The sequence below is a fragment of the Helianthus annuus genome, chromosome 4 (genome assembly GCF_002127325.2).
Source record: "Helianthus annuus cultivar XRQ/B chromosome 4, HanXRQr2.0-SUNRISE, whole genome shotgun sequence".
Lineage (NCBI taxonomy): Eukaryota > Viridiplantae > Streptophyta > Magnoliopsida > Asterales > Asteraceae > Helianthus > Helianthus annuus.
The window spans coordinates 170,039,324-170,055,070 of NC_035436.2; the positions used below are offsets into that span (position 1 = coordinate 170,039,324).

The 15,747-nt window shown below is 37.9% G+C and overlaps 1 protein-coding gene across 1 annotated transcript; it reads left to right on the forward strand.

Moving 5' to 3' along the window:
* The first annotated feature begins 5,573 nt into the window (after positions 1 to 5,573).
* Positions 5,574 to 9,608, forward strand: LOC110936349 (oxysterol-binding protein-related protein 3C). The gene is made up of 10 exons (XM_022178718.2): positions 5,574 to 6,088; positions 6,506 to 6,599; positions 7,094 to 7,210; positions 7,299 to 7,371; positions 7,892 to 8,010; positions 8,114 to 8,235; positions 8,356 to 8,532; positions 8,623 to 8,767; positions 8,917 to 9,095; positions 9,188 to 9,608. The coding sequence occupies exons 1-10, from the start codon at positions 6,015 to 6,017 to the stop codon at positions 9,432 to 9,434; spliced, it is 1,347 nt and encodes a 448-aa protein (XP_022034410.1). The 5' UTR covers positions 5,574 to 6,014; the 3' UTR covers positions 9,435 to 9,608.
* The last annotated feature ends 6,139 nt before the right edge of the window (positions 9,609 to 15,747 follow it).

The window sequence follows — 15,747 nt, forward strand, 5'->3', positions numbered from 1 at the left end:
GTTGTTCAGTATGTTATGTAATTATTGGACTTTTAATGTCATGAATAAATGAATAAATTTTAATCTTATGAATCTATGTTGCGTTTGTAGGGGAAAAAAAGAAAGAGAACGTCAATTTTAAATTTCCAATTCTATATTTTGAATTTCAAAAGTTATTGATATTATCAATAATTACTGATTTGATTTGAAAGCAATTGTCATCATGACTTTTCTAATTTTTATTTTAACTTTAATTAAGGGAAAATAACCGTCAATTTGAAATACCCATTTTTCATAATTCGATATCCAAAGATAAAGAAATTAGCATTAATTACTGATTTGATATGCAAGAAATTGTCATCAGCAGTTTTTTTTTATTTTTTATTTTAACTTTATTTTTTATCACCAAAACAATGTTGGAGGAACTTTTATCTCATTGGAAAATAACGATTAGATAAAATGGTAATTTCATTGTAATTCTAGTTTTCATTTGATAATTTCATTCTATCATTAATTAACCACATCAACAATAAAAATGTAAGCAGTGGCTGTTTTTTAGGAAAACCACTGATGGTCAATATCAGTGGATGTCAACAATAAAAATGTGAGCAGTTGTTGTTTTTAAACTATCAGTGGATAGCCAACAGTGATTGAAACACTGAGGTTTGGTCAGTCAGTGGTCAACATGAAGAATGAAGAAACAGAGGTTGTCTTTCAGCAGTGGATAACTTTTAAACACTGATGTGAAAAATACAGTTACATATAAACACTGAAGTGATATGACATCTAACAACCTAACAGAGTATAAAACACTGATGTGATAAATACTGTTACATATAAACAATGTTAACATAAACAAAGGTAGAATATCAGGCCTTAGGTACATAAGTGCTTGTCTTTAACAGGGCTTTGTCTTTAACAATGGATAGGTCTCATCAGTCATTAAGTCCATCAGTCTTTATAAGGAGCGGTGGTTAGTTATAACAGTCCTTAGCATGATCAGCTGTTATAACGACTCCATAACCCTTTGAGAGGAAGCAAGTGTCCGTTTATTCAATTGAGAGGAATCATTGCATTACATCCCTGTTGAAAAAGAGAATCCATAAATTTAGGGAAAATGGATTTGAAAGATGATAACCCAACAGTGGAGGATCTCATTCTACAGCTCTGATAAATTCAGGGGTATTCTCAAATAGTGGTTCCTAGATGTTTGAAGACCGACAAATGTTCAAAGAAGCAGCGCTGAGATAGATTTGAAAGCAATTGTCATCATAACTTTTCTAATATTTATTTTAACTTTAATTAAGAGAAAATAACTGTCAATTTGAAATTCCCATTTTTCATATTTCAATGTCCAAAGATAAATAAATTAACATTAATTACTGATTTGATATGCAAGAAATTGTCATCAACAGTTTTTTTTTTATTTTTTATTTTAACTTTTTTTTTATCACCAAAACAATGTTGGAGGAACCTTTATCTCATTGGAAAGTAACGATTAGATAAAATGGTAATTTCATTGTAATTCTAGTTTTCATTTGATAATTTCATTCTATCATTAATTAACCACATCAACAATAAAAATTTGAGCAGTGGCTGTTTTTTAGGGAAACCACTGATGGTCAATATCAGTGGATGTCAACAATAAAAATGTGAGCAATTGATGTTTTTAAACTATCAGTGGATAGCCAACAGTGATTGAAACAATGAGGTTTGGTCAGTCAGTGGTCAACATGAAGAATGAAAAAAACAGAGGTTGTCTTTCAGCAGTGGATAACTTTTAAACACTGATGTGATAAATACTGTTACATATAAACACTGAAGTGATATGACATCTAACAACCTAACAGAGTATAAAACACTGATGTGATAAATACTGTTACATATAAACACTGTTAACATAAACAAAGGTAGAATATCAGGCCTTAGGTACATAAGTGCTTGTCTTTAACAGGGCTTTGTCTTCAACAGTGGATAGGTCTCATCAGTCTTTAAGTCCATCAGTCTTTATAAGGAGCAGTGGTTAATTATAACAGTCCTTAGCATGATCATAATGCTGCTTCTTTGAACATTTGTCGGTCTTCAAACATCTAGGAAGCATTATTTGAAAATAACCCTGAATTTATCGAAGCTGTAGAATGAGATCCTCAAGTGTTGGGTTATCATCTTTCAACCCCATTTTCCCTAAATTTATCAATTCTGTTTTTCAGACCTCCCAAAGCCACCTATCCGCCTCCAAAGTGATCGAGACAGCTTGAAGCATAACCTGGACTTGCTGTAATTCCACCAGTTTAGTATTTAATCCCAATATACCAACTCAATACAAATAACAAATATTTGGTGTGCTAAAACTGTAAATAACTCAGGAAACAGATTTGAAACCATAAATATGGATTATAGAGATCTCTGAATGAAACATGGGTGAATAAACCAACAAAACAGATTATGAAAAACAAAAACTACAAACATATCAAAATCAATCTACTCATAATCACATGGTACACCAATGCAAGCATCTGAATAAACAATAACAAATCAAAGACAATTTACCGATACTTACCGAAACCATAACTGGCCAGATTTATGTGCGGCTCTTAACTACATTCTGTAGAATCTGTACATCTAACAAATAATCAAAGAACAAAGAAACAAACCAAAAAATATTCTGTAGAATCTGTACATCTAACAAATAATTAGAATGGCCATTTTTATCTTATTTCACAAATTTCATAATATGAAAATAAGTAAAACATAGAAAAAATGAAACCAAACAACTGATATTTATCGTTCGAATCTTTGAGTTGGTCGTCATAGTCCTACAACCTTTCGATGTCGTTGGAATCGGTCAATGATGTCAGCAGACTAACTAACAAACAACAGCAAACAACAATAGCAAGTCACCAATCAATCGACCTCAAAATCATATAGAAGCCCAAAATAAAACAGACCCTAACCTAAAACTCAAAATAGAAAAATGAAAAAATATATTCATAACTAACCCTAAACCTCAAATCCATTACAGCATAACCATTAAATCGACCTCAAAATCATATAGAAGTCTAAAAATAAAATTAAAATTAGATAAGTGAACATCAAAATTGAACAGCAAACCTGACCAAAAATTAACCAAGAGAACTGCCGGCCGTAGAGCCGACAACCTCCGATCATCTCCGTCATCAAGTTCCCAGCGGAACCCTAACCGAAGCACAACCATAGGTAAAGACGCATGAAGATCGAATGAATGAACAATGAAAACAAAGATTGACACTTATAAAATGGAAGTTATTGATAATCTAACCTTGATTCGAAGCATTGATCTGAACATCGATTGGAATAGAGCAGAGCGAGAGAGAAAGTGGAGAAGCCCTAAATGAGCAAATTAGAGATGAGATAGATAAAAGAGGGGAGTGGTATTGTTGGGCGGGAAAAGGGAAAAAAGGTAGCCCTCATCTACTGACACGTGACCCAAATAACTTTCATTTATTATATATAATAGATATAGTGTTATATATTTCTGGTAGCAGCTACATGCTTCCGGATTTTTAGAATGTCTTGATCTTTAGTATTACTTTATCGCTGGAATTTCGGAGAGGTTACCTTATTTGAAACATATAAAAAGACATTATTACCCCTACAATTTTCAAATCAGTCCAAATAATTAAAACACGATTTACAATTTGGTCCCTATTGATCTCAACCATCAGATCAAAGATCTAATGGTTTAAAACACTTCTTACACTTTAGGCCCTTTTTACACTATCCGTACCCAAAAAGGTTATTGAAGGGGTAAGGTCCCAAAAACCCCATAAAAAGCGCTGGGAACCATACCAAAACCTTACTGATCAACCTTATACCTTGCGCGGCCGCGCACTGGTCTCACAAACAGAGATTTAAAGAACAGTCAAACTGTCAAACACTTGCGCGCCCAAAGGAAATCATAAACCTTTGCGCTTTCTCCCATAAACAAAGGATGAAAATCCTGAGATAAATACTCCCGCCTTTATATCCAGACTTGGATATTATTTACCCAGGCTTGGGATTTATTTATTCACCTGTCCCCACACGATAAGGTGCCACACCAGATTACAGCAGTAATCTTCTAGAAGAAATACAATCGTGCACCACCAAGACGATTACAACCGTTTGGACACATGTCATCATCTCATGCCTCCCTGAATTCACAACGGAAGCATGCAATTGGAGAGTAATCTCCACTTGATCACTTTACACGTGGCAAATTCCCAGCCTTCGATCTAAGTCACGATCCGTGTGCTCTCACATCGGATCAAGAAGCTTGACGGAAGGAAGTGTAACCGCTTACGGGGTTAGCATCTTCCGTCAACTTTTCACTAACGGGTTTTCCCGCCTAAAATGACTCCCGGCTATAAATATGAGAAAGAACCCAGGTATGAATCCAAGTTACACACACTTACAAAATACATTTTCTTCTTCATTACCAATACTTATTCTCACACCGGAGTCGGGTCAAGGAGAGAACCCCCTTTCTCCCCTTGGCGAGGCTAACGGTGCTCTTTTTGCAGAGTTATCGGAGAAGAAGATCAATCGGACCTGAATCAATCGAGTGGAAACCAACCTTTTATGCGGATTCAAACCCCCTAGATATCTCGGTTCCGACCATTTATCTAGTGTTTCTTCAGTTATATATACAATAACTAACATGTAAATATCTCAGAAAGATTCTCTATTTTTGGATTAAACCTTTTATTTTGAATCTCACGTAATTTTGTTCCAAAAAAAAAAAAAAATTGAACCAAACCATTGCTAAAACCCAAAAAACTAAAGGGGAATTGGCCTGTAATAATCCCAACTAGAGGTCTTTGGCCATTGATAGTCCCACCTTTAAATATTTCCTCCACCAGACCCACCTTTCACCTATTTTTCCTACACCGGTCCCCCATTAAAAAAACTTAAAGGAGTTATGTTTTTTTCCAAATTACAAACAGTTTTTTACGGCTTTTGATCAGAACGACGATATGAGTCCATTGATGTAAAACTTATCTCGAAACGGTGCTCCAAACGATGAAAACGACACTTCAATTCAGGTGTTTAAATTTCCAATTAACAAAAATCAAGTCATTTGGAGCACCATTTCGAGGCAAGTTTTACATCAATGGACTTGTATCGTCGTTTTGATCAAAAGACCTAAAAAATCTATTTGTAATTTGGAAAAAAGCTTAACTCCGTTAAGTTTTTTTAACGGGGGACCGATGTAGGAAAAATAGGTGAAATGTGAGACTGGTGGTAGGAATATTCAAAGGTGGGACTGCCATTAACCAATGACCTCTAGTTGGAATTATTACAGGCAAATTCCCCAAAACTAAAACCGAATTAAACCGTGGACACCCCGAGAGGAAGCCAATCAAACCCCCCATTTGGAGGGGAGCGCCATTCATAGGCAAACCACGCCAATAAACCTAACCTGAAACCTCACTTTCAAAACCATACCGCGTGCCCTAAATGAGAGGAAAAACAAAAGAAAGAGAATCGAATTGTTCCTCATGCATTAAAACTTGTACAATCTTGCAATATCTCCGCTGTCTTGTTTTGAACGAAAGAGACTTAAGACTTAAGATTGAGAATGGAGAAACGGCACCACAGCTTGGCTTCAGCCGCCTCACTTGTAAATATCTAAACCCCACGCATCACCAACTCATACACCACGCATAAAAACTTGTACCTTATCCTCCACTCTCCAATTCCATCTTTAAAACAAACCACGCGCCTTACCAGCACGTGGCCAACTCTTCCGTATCATTTCATCGCTGTTGACTTTGAAAAAAGTTGAACATAAGAACCCGCCAACGAAGTTTTTCCTTCTTCTTCTAATCTCATTTCTATATAAAATTCGAAATCACAGCACGTATATTCTTATTCATAATTATTCTCTGCTTTATTTGATCTATCTGTAAAGCAATCATAAGATCTGTAATTTTAGCTGTTCAAAACCAGTATTTGAATCTCAATTTGTTGCATATTATTAGCACACAAAAAGTTCTAGGGTTTGATTATCAGATATGGCACAGAAGGGTGGAGGATTCTTCTCGTCGCTTGCTTCAAGTTTGTCCAATTTTAAGAGCCAGGTTAACTTGTAAGTTTCTTCATTGTTGATGACTCCAGATTCATGTAGTATTGATGTTGTTTTTGCTTAATTACAGCTTGATATCTTATATTTGTTATATCTGTGTGATTTAGTATGCATTTCTGTTCCGGATTATTGTTATTAGTTATAATTATATGCATGATTCTGTTCCAGAATTGGTGGAACAAGTTGATTTATGTTCTGGAATAGATCGGTCCAGATCCGACTATCTGAATGCCTTTGGTTTTAGAATCATTTGAAATATGATGAATAGATTAGCAGTATAATTCTGTTGGTTTTTGTGTGTAGATAGTATTGTATGTGTTTTGGATCTTTAATGACTTGTTGAAAAGTCAAATGTTGAATTCTTAACCGGAAGATCTTCGTTTCTGATATATTTATATTTGGACTTGCTTGTTTTGGTAGTATGCTTGGTTATGAGGGACTGGAGGTGATAAATCCGGAAGGAGGGACGGAAGATGCTGAAGTTGAAGCACAAAAAGGGAGATGGAAACATGAGGTGCATTATAATTACTCGTGTTTTGTTTTTGTTTGGTTTTTAACTTTTAAGTACTTATAAGGTGTTTTTTGCTGAAAATTATTTTGCATTCGGTTGAGTTCAGTCATATTGCTATATGTGTTTTAAAAAGTGTGCCTGAGCCTGAGGCGCATGAAGACGATCTTCAAATCGTATCTGATTAGTAACAAGTGCACCTCACGTACGTGATGCATATGCCTTCGCCTCGGCTTTGGGTACCACATTGCCATGGAGTGCCCCATGCCTTTTAAAACCAAGCATGCTGTTGTTTTTTAATAAATGAACTTAGATTTACATGAATGGAGGACAAAATTTTGATTTGTGTTATATAGTGATTGGTAACATTCGATTATGTGTTCTAACTTTTTAGATTTGTGCATAAAATCCGCCTTGAGATGACCAACTTTGTTTTCATCATATATTTTGTTAGTTATTTACTGTGTCTTTCATAAAGGGCTCACGATATGTATTTGCAGGATCGTGACAGTCACTGGAAAATGATGCAGAAGTATGTAGGTGCTGATATCACATCCATGGTTACTCTACCCGTGCTCATTTTTGAGCCAATGACAATGCTGCAGAAAATGGCAGAGGTTTTATTCGATATCATTTATCTGATCTTAGTAGCTGATGTTCTATAAATTTTGACTTAACAATATGTTTTGTCTACTATTTCGCTAGTTGATGGAATATTCCCACCTGCTAAAGCTAGCAGATGAATGTGAGGATCCACACATGCGGTTGGTGTATGCAGGTAAGAATCTCTTTCATGAAAACAGACACACACTCACTCACTCATATAAGTCTCTATTATTCAAAAATCCGTTTTCACTGATGCATCAGATCCACCATTTTTCCCTGTACCCATGCATATACCTAGAGGTGGCAAAATAGGCTGGTTGAGTAACGGGTCAAAATGGCCCATTTGGATCTGACCCACCAACACTTTTTATAAATTATTAATATAAAAATAATTACAAAAAGTTATATGATTATAACAATATATTATTTATTTCTAGATAGATCATGGATTCAAGAGGTAACAGGCGTTTGAATACATTTTATACAACTATTGACCCATTTTGTTTCGGTTATAGCTAATCTTCATCAATAAATGCATCCGCATTGACATGTTTTCATATAAATGGGTTGGAATTGCCTCCTTTGATATCCTAGTAATCCATGTCTATACATGCATGTCTTGTGTGTGCCATATATATGCACACACGCATTTAATTTCAAGGTGTTATTATTGATGTTTTTTTTTGTTGCAGCGTCCTGGTTTATATCCAATTATTATGCTTTGCAACGAACCTGGAAGCCTTTCAATCCAATTCTTGGTGAAACCTATGAAATGGTTAATCATAATGGAATCACATTTATTGCAGAGCAGGTGACTTTTGAAGTCCTTTCACTTTAACTTTCACTTGTTAAAGAGTTCTATTTATATGTTGGTATAATTTATTTAATCGACTATTTTCTTATGTGTACACCAGATTAGCCATCATCCCCCAATAAGTGCTGCACATGCTGAAAATGATCATTTTGTTTACGATATAACTTCAAAAGTGAAGACCAAGTTTCTTGGCAACTCGGTTGATGTATATCCTCTTGGAAGGTAAATTTTTGTGGCCCTTGTAATTTTAATTCTTTTGCTTGATGTTAATTTCAAAAAAATATTCGATTTACCAGTTGACCAATGGGAATATCTTACTGATTTAATAATGTTTGGCTACAGAACACGGTTGAAGCTGAAGAAAGATGGAGTAATCCTAGAGTTGGTGCCCCCTCCCACAAAGGTTAACAACCTAATATTTGGAAGGACATGGGTTGACTCTCCAGGAGACATGGTGTTGACCAACTTGACCACAGGAGACAAAGTCGTTCTATACTTTCAACCCTGTGGTTGGTTTGGGTATGTTCTTCTGACATTACTTTCTTGTTGTGTGTTAACAAAATTGTATTGATTTGAATGGAAATAAATACGTTTGTTTTTCATTTGTAGTGCTGGCCGCTATGAAGTGGATGGATACGTATATAATGCTGCTGAAGAACCAAAGATATTGATGACAGGAAAATGGAACACATCTATGAGCTATCAGCCTTGTGATTTGGATGGGGAACCCCTTCCAGGCACTGACCTTAAAGAGGTACGTATCCATTAATAATATTGAACGAGCTTATGTTTAAATCGTTTAGCCTTTTTAACATATAACTGTTACCAAATCCTTGAAGTTAATTGTTCTTCATATTACAAAAATGGCAGTAGTATTATAGTTTCTGATGGTGTTCTTTTCAGGTTTGGAGAGTTGCCGAGGCTCCAGCAAACGACAAGTTTCAGTATACGCATTTCGCACATAAAGTAAACAGCTTTGATACAGCACCAACAAATTTACTGGCATCAGATTCTCGCTTGCGGTCAGATAGATACGCACTTGAGAAGGGTGACATGTCTAAAGCTGGTTCCGAAAAGAGCATGTACGCATCTCTCTCTCTCTCTCTCTCTCTCTCTCACACACACACACACATCCATGCATATTTCTAACGCTTTGCGTTGGGTTTGATTCTAGTCTGGAGGAGAAGCAAAGGGCTGAGAAGAGGACTCGTGAGTCAAAGGGTCAGAAATTTGTTCCACGATGGTTTGACATGACGGAAGAGACCTACGTGACACCTTGGGGTGATTTGGAGATCTGCGAGTACAATGGGAAGTATTCTGAACACAGAGATGCTGTTGGTAACGCAAACACGAATGATGCTGACATCACGAAGATAGAATTCAACCCTTGGCAATATGGTAATGTTGCTGAAGCTGAGTGAGGTGGATGGCTTTCAGTTTCATATTTATCTATGTTACATGTTCTTGTACACCTTGTTATTTTATTTATTGTTTAAAATCTTTACTTGCATGAAGCTGAAATGTCGAATTTTGGTTACGTTGCAATTGGGTTTTGTAACAGTAGTGATATTTGCAACTGTTTTTTTCAAGTGATAGCATACTAGCATCAATCTGATGATGAACTATGTGAACCTAATTCTTAATGCCAATATATAATGGTGCCAAGGCAAAGTAAACTGCATGAAATGTAATCTTATTAACAAACCCATCTTTAACTAATGATCGTCAAAAAAAGTATTCAACTAATGATGATATGACTGAAATTGCATCTGTAAGAACTAGCTTGCGGCTTGCGCCTTACGGGTATTTTGGTTTATAAGTTTTTATTATCGATTCATTACAAATGGTACGGTTCTTTTGGTTATTGAAAAAAATGGCACACCACCACCACCAGCACAAATTAGTCTACTTATACATCAAAATAGTAATAATAACAATAGCAAACAACAACAATAATAATTAAAGATTTATTGAAGCTTTATGCCTTTCATCCCTCTTTATTCCTTTTTTTATAGCCTCCTTTTCTAGATAAGCTTCAGGTCTTTTCACTTGTTTTTTTCTATTCACATGCTCTCATTATGACATGAGCATTCCTTGTAACTTTCATTTTATCAGGAGGTCTTGAAGGTTGTCTCTTTATGAAAGAAAGTCCACTTTTAAGAATTTGGACTTCTTTAATGATTACTTCTTCCTTAACCACGTTCATTCTTGTCTCATAAAGTAAACTCAATGTCATGTAAAGTATTGTCAATATCTAGAGCCCGTGCGAAGGAATTCTGCGTGGCTTTGATACCATTCCGGGCGGTACTAGCCGAAATATTTTGTCGATTCAAAATTGATAACTCAAGTAGGTTATTATCTATAAAATTAAAGATTAAATCAAAATTATTTATGTTTATTATTAAAGTTAGCGACATATTGAATCTATTTTATATGATATAAATTTTAAGAAAGACTATAAAAATAAAAAGTAACGTTGTTCCTTTATTTCTTATCATTCTAGATAATAAAAACAAACATAAAATAAAACTTTGTTTGAATTTGTTTATTAAAAGTTTCCTTATAAAATCTAAGAGTGTCAATTATTTAAAAATATTTCAAAATTAAAAAAAAACAAGGGCCCTGAAGAAACACTGGTTTAATTGACCGGAATCAACTAAACCAGGGGGTTTGAATCTGCATAAAAGAGTTTATTTCCTCTCGTTCGATTCGTGGGTGAGTGCTCTTCTTCTTCTCACAATATCTGCAAAACAACCACCGTTAGACTCGCCACAGGGAGAATGGGGGTTTTCTCCGTGACCACCCTCCGGCGTGAGAATAAGTACAAGGTTTATGAAGAAGAAGAAGTGAAAGTGAAGTGAATGTAACTTGAGAATTATACCTGAATTATCCTTCTATTTATAGCCGAAGTTTGGGTGGGAAAACCTGTTGGTGAAAACTTGACGGAAGATGCTTTTCCGTAAGCGGTTATTCTTTCCTTCCGTTAATCACTAACGAGTGTGAGAGCACACGGATCATGATCTTGATCAACGGTTGGGGTATTGCCACGTGGAAAGTGGACAAGTGAAGATCTCTCTTTAATTCCGTATCATCATCGTGACTTCAAGGGAGCCTGGGATGATGCCATGTGGTCATTCGGTTATAACCAACTGGTGGTGCACGATGGAGTCTTCTAGAAGAATATAGCTTGTAATCCTGTGTGGTTTCTTTACCGTATGGTATCAGAGAAACTATTATTTATCCAAGTCTGGATGTTGATTATGCGGAAGTGTTTTGTTAGGATTTTTATCCTTATCTGTTACGGAGATTGGCGCAAGGATTTACTAGTTTCCTTTTGGCGCGCAGGTGTAGGATATTGTTTTCCTTCTAAGTTTTCTTTGTAGGACCAGTGCGCGGCCGCGCAAGGTCTAAAGAGGGTTAGAAGGACGAGGTTGTGGTATGGTCCCAAGTACTTGAAGCAAGGTTTTTGGGACCTTACCCCTTCAAGTCCCCCCAGTCTAGTGTTGCTCTTATGCAAATAAGTGGAGCACTGGACTATGAGAGAGAGGTGCTTTTTTTTTGCTGTAGAGTTTTTGGCGCGGAAGTGGAGAATCTTTTAGGAGAAGATACTCTTGCTCATTATTCTGATTTTGAAAATCTTGACTTTTGGGCATGTGGAGAGGTACAGTAATGACTGTTGATGTGTGACAGGCTGTCACTGTCAGTTGTACGTTACTGACCGTGTTTCCCACGCACGCGTGAACTCGCGTTTATTGTTCTTTCCCACTCGCCGCTGACGCTTGGATAACTGTGCCAACCCCGAAAAAGGTGTTGTTGCAGTTACCTAGGTTATTTATGGCGGTGAGTATATAAATCTTTCTCAATTGCTCATTTTCATTAATCATTGCTTTCTTGAAAATCCTATTCTTCTTCGTCTCCTTTATCCGTTTCTTGAAAGGATTTGCAATTTCCCTCTCTTATGTCAACCGGAGATCATCACGAAGACTCTCCTGAAGAAATGGCTACCGAACTTCCACCATTGAAGTGGTCTAGGGAAACTTTTGACGGTTTGATTCGAAACTTTAAATTTCCGGAAAGTTGGGGTGCTCAGTACCCTGACGAGGGTCAAACGGCAGCGGATGCTCCGGCCGGGTATATCACTTTATTTTGGGACTTTTTCTCTGCAGGTAATTTCTGATTGCCTGCGACGAAATTTTTCCTTGATATTCTCGATTATTACAAATTTCACATCCCCTAGATGCACCCTATTGGTATGGTTAGGGTTCGTCACTTCGAATTTGTGTGTCGTACAATGCATATTGAACCGACGGTTCCTCGATTTCGAGTGTTCCATCAAATGCACTGTTCTCAAGGATTCTATTCTTTTATGCAAAGGGCATCTGCGAAAAAGATCTTGCTGCAACCCCCAAAGTCGTTTCATGACTGGAAACAAAAGTTCTTTTTCATTAAAGTTGGAGTTATTCCGATGAGAATGACTTTTAGGGGGATAGAGGATGTTCCGACCGAGACGATTCAGACTCCTTTTTCCAAAAATTGGTACCAGGATTTGAAGGACATTCCGACAATTGCTTTGCCGGAGAAAGCCCTGGTTGGGGCTAGCATGAGTCTGAACTGGCGGATGAACCGTGAAGAGAAGCCGGTGTATATGGAGGATGGTAAAAGTAAGATTTGGGGTTTACCCTGTTTGCTTTCCTTCCTTGTGTTTGTTTGGTTTTTTTTTGAATTTGCCTTTGCTTCTCTTCTTTTGCAGTTGTTTCTTTGTATGTTGTTGCGTTTGAGAGAGAAGGTGAGAAGATGGCTACTATTCCCAAGAAACCTGATGAGGAGCTCTGGTATCACCGCATTGTGAGGAATTTTGTTCTTCCGCGGGATGACGATTTGACCTCGCAACCTGCTGCTGGCGCTGGTAATTTTTTATCATAAAGCTGTTTCTTGCTATTTTGCGCGTTTGAATAAGTCAAACTTTGTGCTTCTCAGTAGGTGAGGTGTCTAACCTGGGCATAGGCCCTGAAAAGAAGAGACGTGCGCCCGTTGCTACTGCTGCGCCAAAAAAGAGTGACGTGGAGAAAACTCAATCTTCTAGAGCCAAAAATCTACAAGGAGAGAAGAAAGATATGCGTCATTCCTCTGACTCCTGGTGTGATTATGTGGTGGTATCTGACTCGTTGGAGGGTCTTGCGCCTGCAGTTGTGAGGAAAACTAAAACGGAACCAAAAGATGCTGCTGAGATCCCGCCGTCAAATCCTGCGGACCCTATTGACTTAGAGCCAAGTCCTGAGCGCTTGTTGAGGAAGAAAGCGGGAAAAAGAAAACAAACTGATGTTGAGGCTGAAGGTCAGCCTGCGAAGAAGGTTCAGAGGAAGAAAATCACTAGGAGAGGCAATCTTGATGCCTTTATTGCGAAGCCTGTTCTTGGTAGGTGTTTCTCTTTGCTTTCCTCTTATACGCTTTGAATGATTGTAATATATATGTTTGATTTTGCAGAAGAGCCGAGTTCTGTTCATATAGAGCCGTCATCTGTGATTAATGAGGAGCTTCTGCCCTCTCCTCCTCGCGCCTCTGTTGACGAGCAGGTAAAGAGCACTGAGGCCCCTGAGAATAGGGCGGAGGAGACTGCTGGGGTAGAGAATTCTATGGCTGAAAAGCCTGTTGATGTTACTGCTGATGCGGAGAAAATTACCAGCCCGGAGGTTGTGGATGTTAGTGTTGGTCGTCCACAAACTCCTGAACTTGCTGCCCAAGATGCGGAGAAAGGGAAGTCTGCTCAAGAGATCCCTGTAACAACGTCTCCTTCTATGGTTTCTGGTTCTGAGAATGTTGAAAAGAATCCTGGTGGGAACCAAGGTTCTTTTGTTCAATCTAATGAAAATTCTCCTATCCGCCCGGATGAAACTCTGGGGGATTACTATTATAGTTGCTATTCGGAGAAGCAAGCTGATGAGGTTCACGTGCCTGTGTGGAAGTTGAAGAAAGGGGATACTTTCTCTGATTGGCATGTGTGCCGAGAATGGTTGCAGGGAACCTTTCCTCCCGGGGAGATCAAGTTTCAAGAAGGGCGCCCTCATGAGCAGACTTATCATGCCTACCTTGAAGAGGTTGCTAGCTATACATTCACTACGCACCGTATAGTGCGTGAATGGCATAGAATGCATAAGGAGTAGGCTGCTTTTAAAGCGTCCAAGAAGAAAGCTGCCGAGGATGAGGCCCGCGCTGCCCAGTTGAGGGCTAAACTAGAAGCTGATCAGGCCAAATTTGAGAATGATCTGAAAACTGAGGATTGGTCTGTTGCGGGGTGGAAGAGAAAGGCGGAAGCTGAAGCTGCCCTTCTTTCCGAGGAGCGCAAAAATTGGAAAAAGATTTGTGAAAAGGATAATGCTGAGAAGATGGGTCTCCGCAATGTTATCAACAATCTTAAAGCGAAAGTTGAGAAGCTGAAGAAACAGGATGCGGAGATCGAAAAATTGAAAAAGGAAAAAGCTGATGCTGAAGCCGCGCGGGATGAAGCGCGTTTGCACAGGGAAAGAAGTGACAACGAGAGGTACATACCTGCGCTACTCTGGCCCTTAGAGATAAGGAGATAGAAGAACTTATTGCTTTACTGTCTGAGCAAGAACAACTGAAGGCGGAAGTTGAGTCCGCTAAGAAAAACATGGAGCTTGAGCGGACTGAGAAGGCTGAAACTTCCCACCGTCTTTCCAAAACCGAAGAAAAGTTAGAAAATTCCGAAACTTCGCGAGCGACGGCGGAGAGTGAGCTTGAACCGCTGAAAAGTGACATGTTATGGCTGAAAGAACGCGGAATTGCAAGTGTAAGTTTCTTCTTTCTTTTGTAACTCTCGGGGATGTTTTGCACATCTTCTTATTTTGCTTTTTTTTTTTGTATAGGTTACCGAATCAGTTCTGAATTATGAGGAGCTAGACAAAACGGTTGCGTGTTTGTTGGTTGCTGCGCGGAATGATGGTTATGCCCAAGGATACGCGGAATGTTCTCACCATGTGGTTAATGCTTTGAAGCTTGACTGGGATACTAGCAAGTCTGCTACCCATGGTGTTAATACAGATGCGGCCCTTGCTGCTGCGAAGACATAATTTAATAATTTACAATTCCCCGTTATGGATCTTATAAATGTTGCATTGCAGTCTGAAGACCATGTAGCGCAATTGAAAGAAATCTTCCCAGACGGAAAGGATGAGGATGAAGACCTAGCTTAGGTTTTCTTTGTGGTTGTATGAACAATTAACTTGTAGGTTTTGGGATGTGGATCAGTGTTCTGTTAATGCGCTGCTGTGCAAGTAACTTTAGTTAATACACTGTCGTGTACATTTATAGTTTTTAAGGCGTGTGGTGCGCCGGTAACTAGTATGAAATGTGTTTTAACTTGCAATATTTTGCATGAGTGCAATTGCTTTGATTAGGTAAGGCGAATAAAGGTGGTATAAAGCTCATGTGTGAACGTAAGGTCGTGCGCGATGTGTGTGATCGCTGACCGCTCATGAGACTTTGTATTATATCTACCATAATGTTTTTTGTGCTTACCAAAAGGAATTGCATGCACTTTGTAATAAACACAGAAATAATAGAAACTTTGTTTTGATTCATGATAGGGCACAGAGGCCGTGATACAAAGTCATCTATTTTAGGATAATTACATGAAACTTAACTTATGCATACTATAGTCCTCGCCATGAATTGATAAGCTACAGAACTTGACCAACCTGCGAGGAGACTATTGTA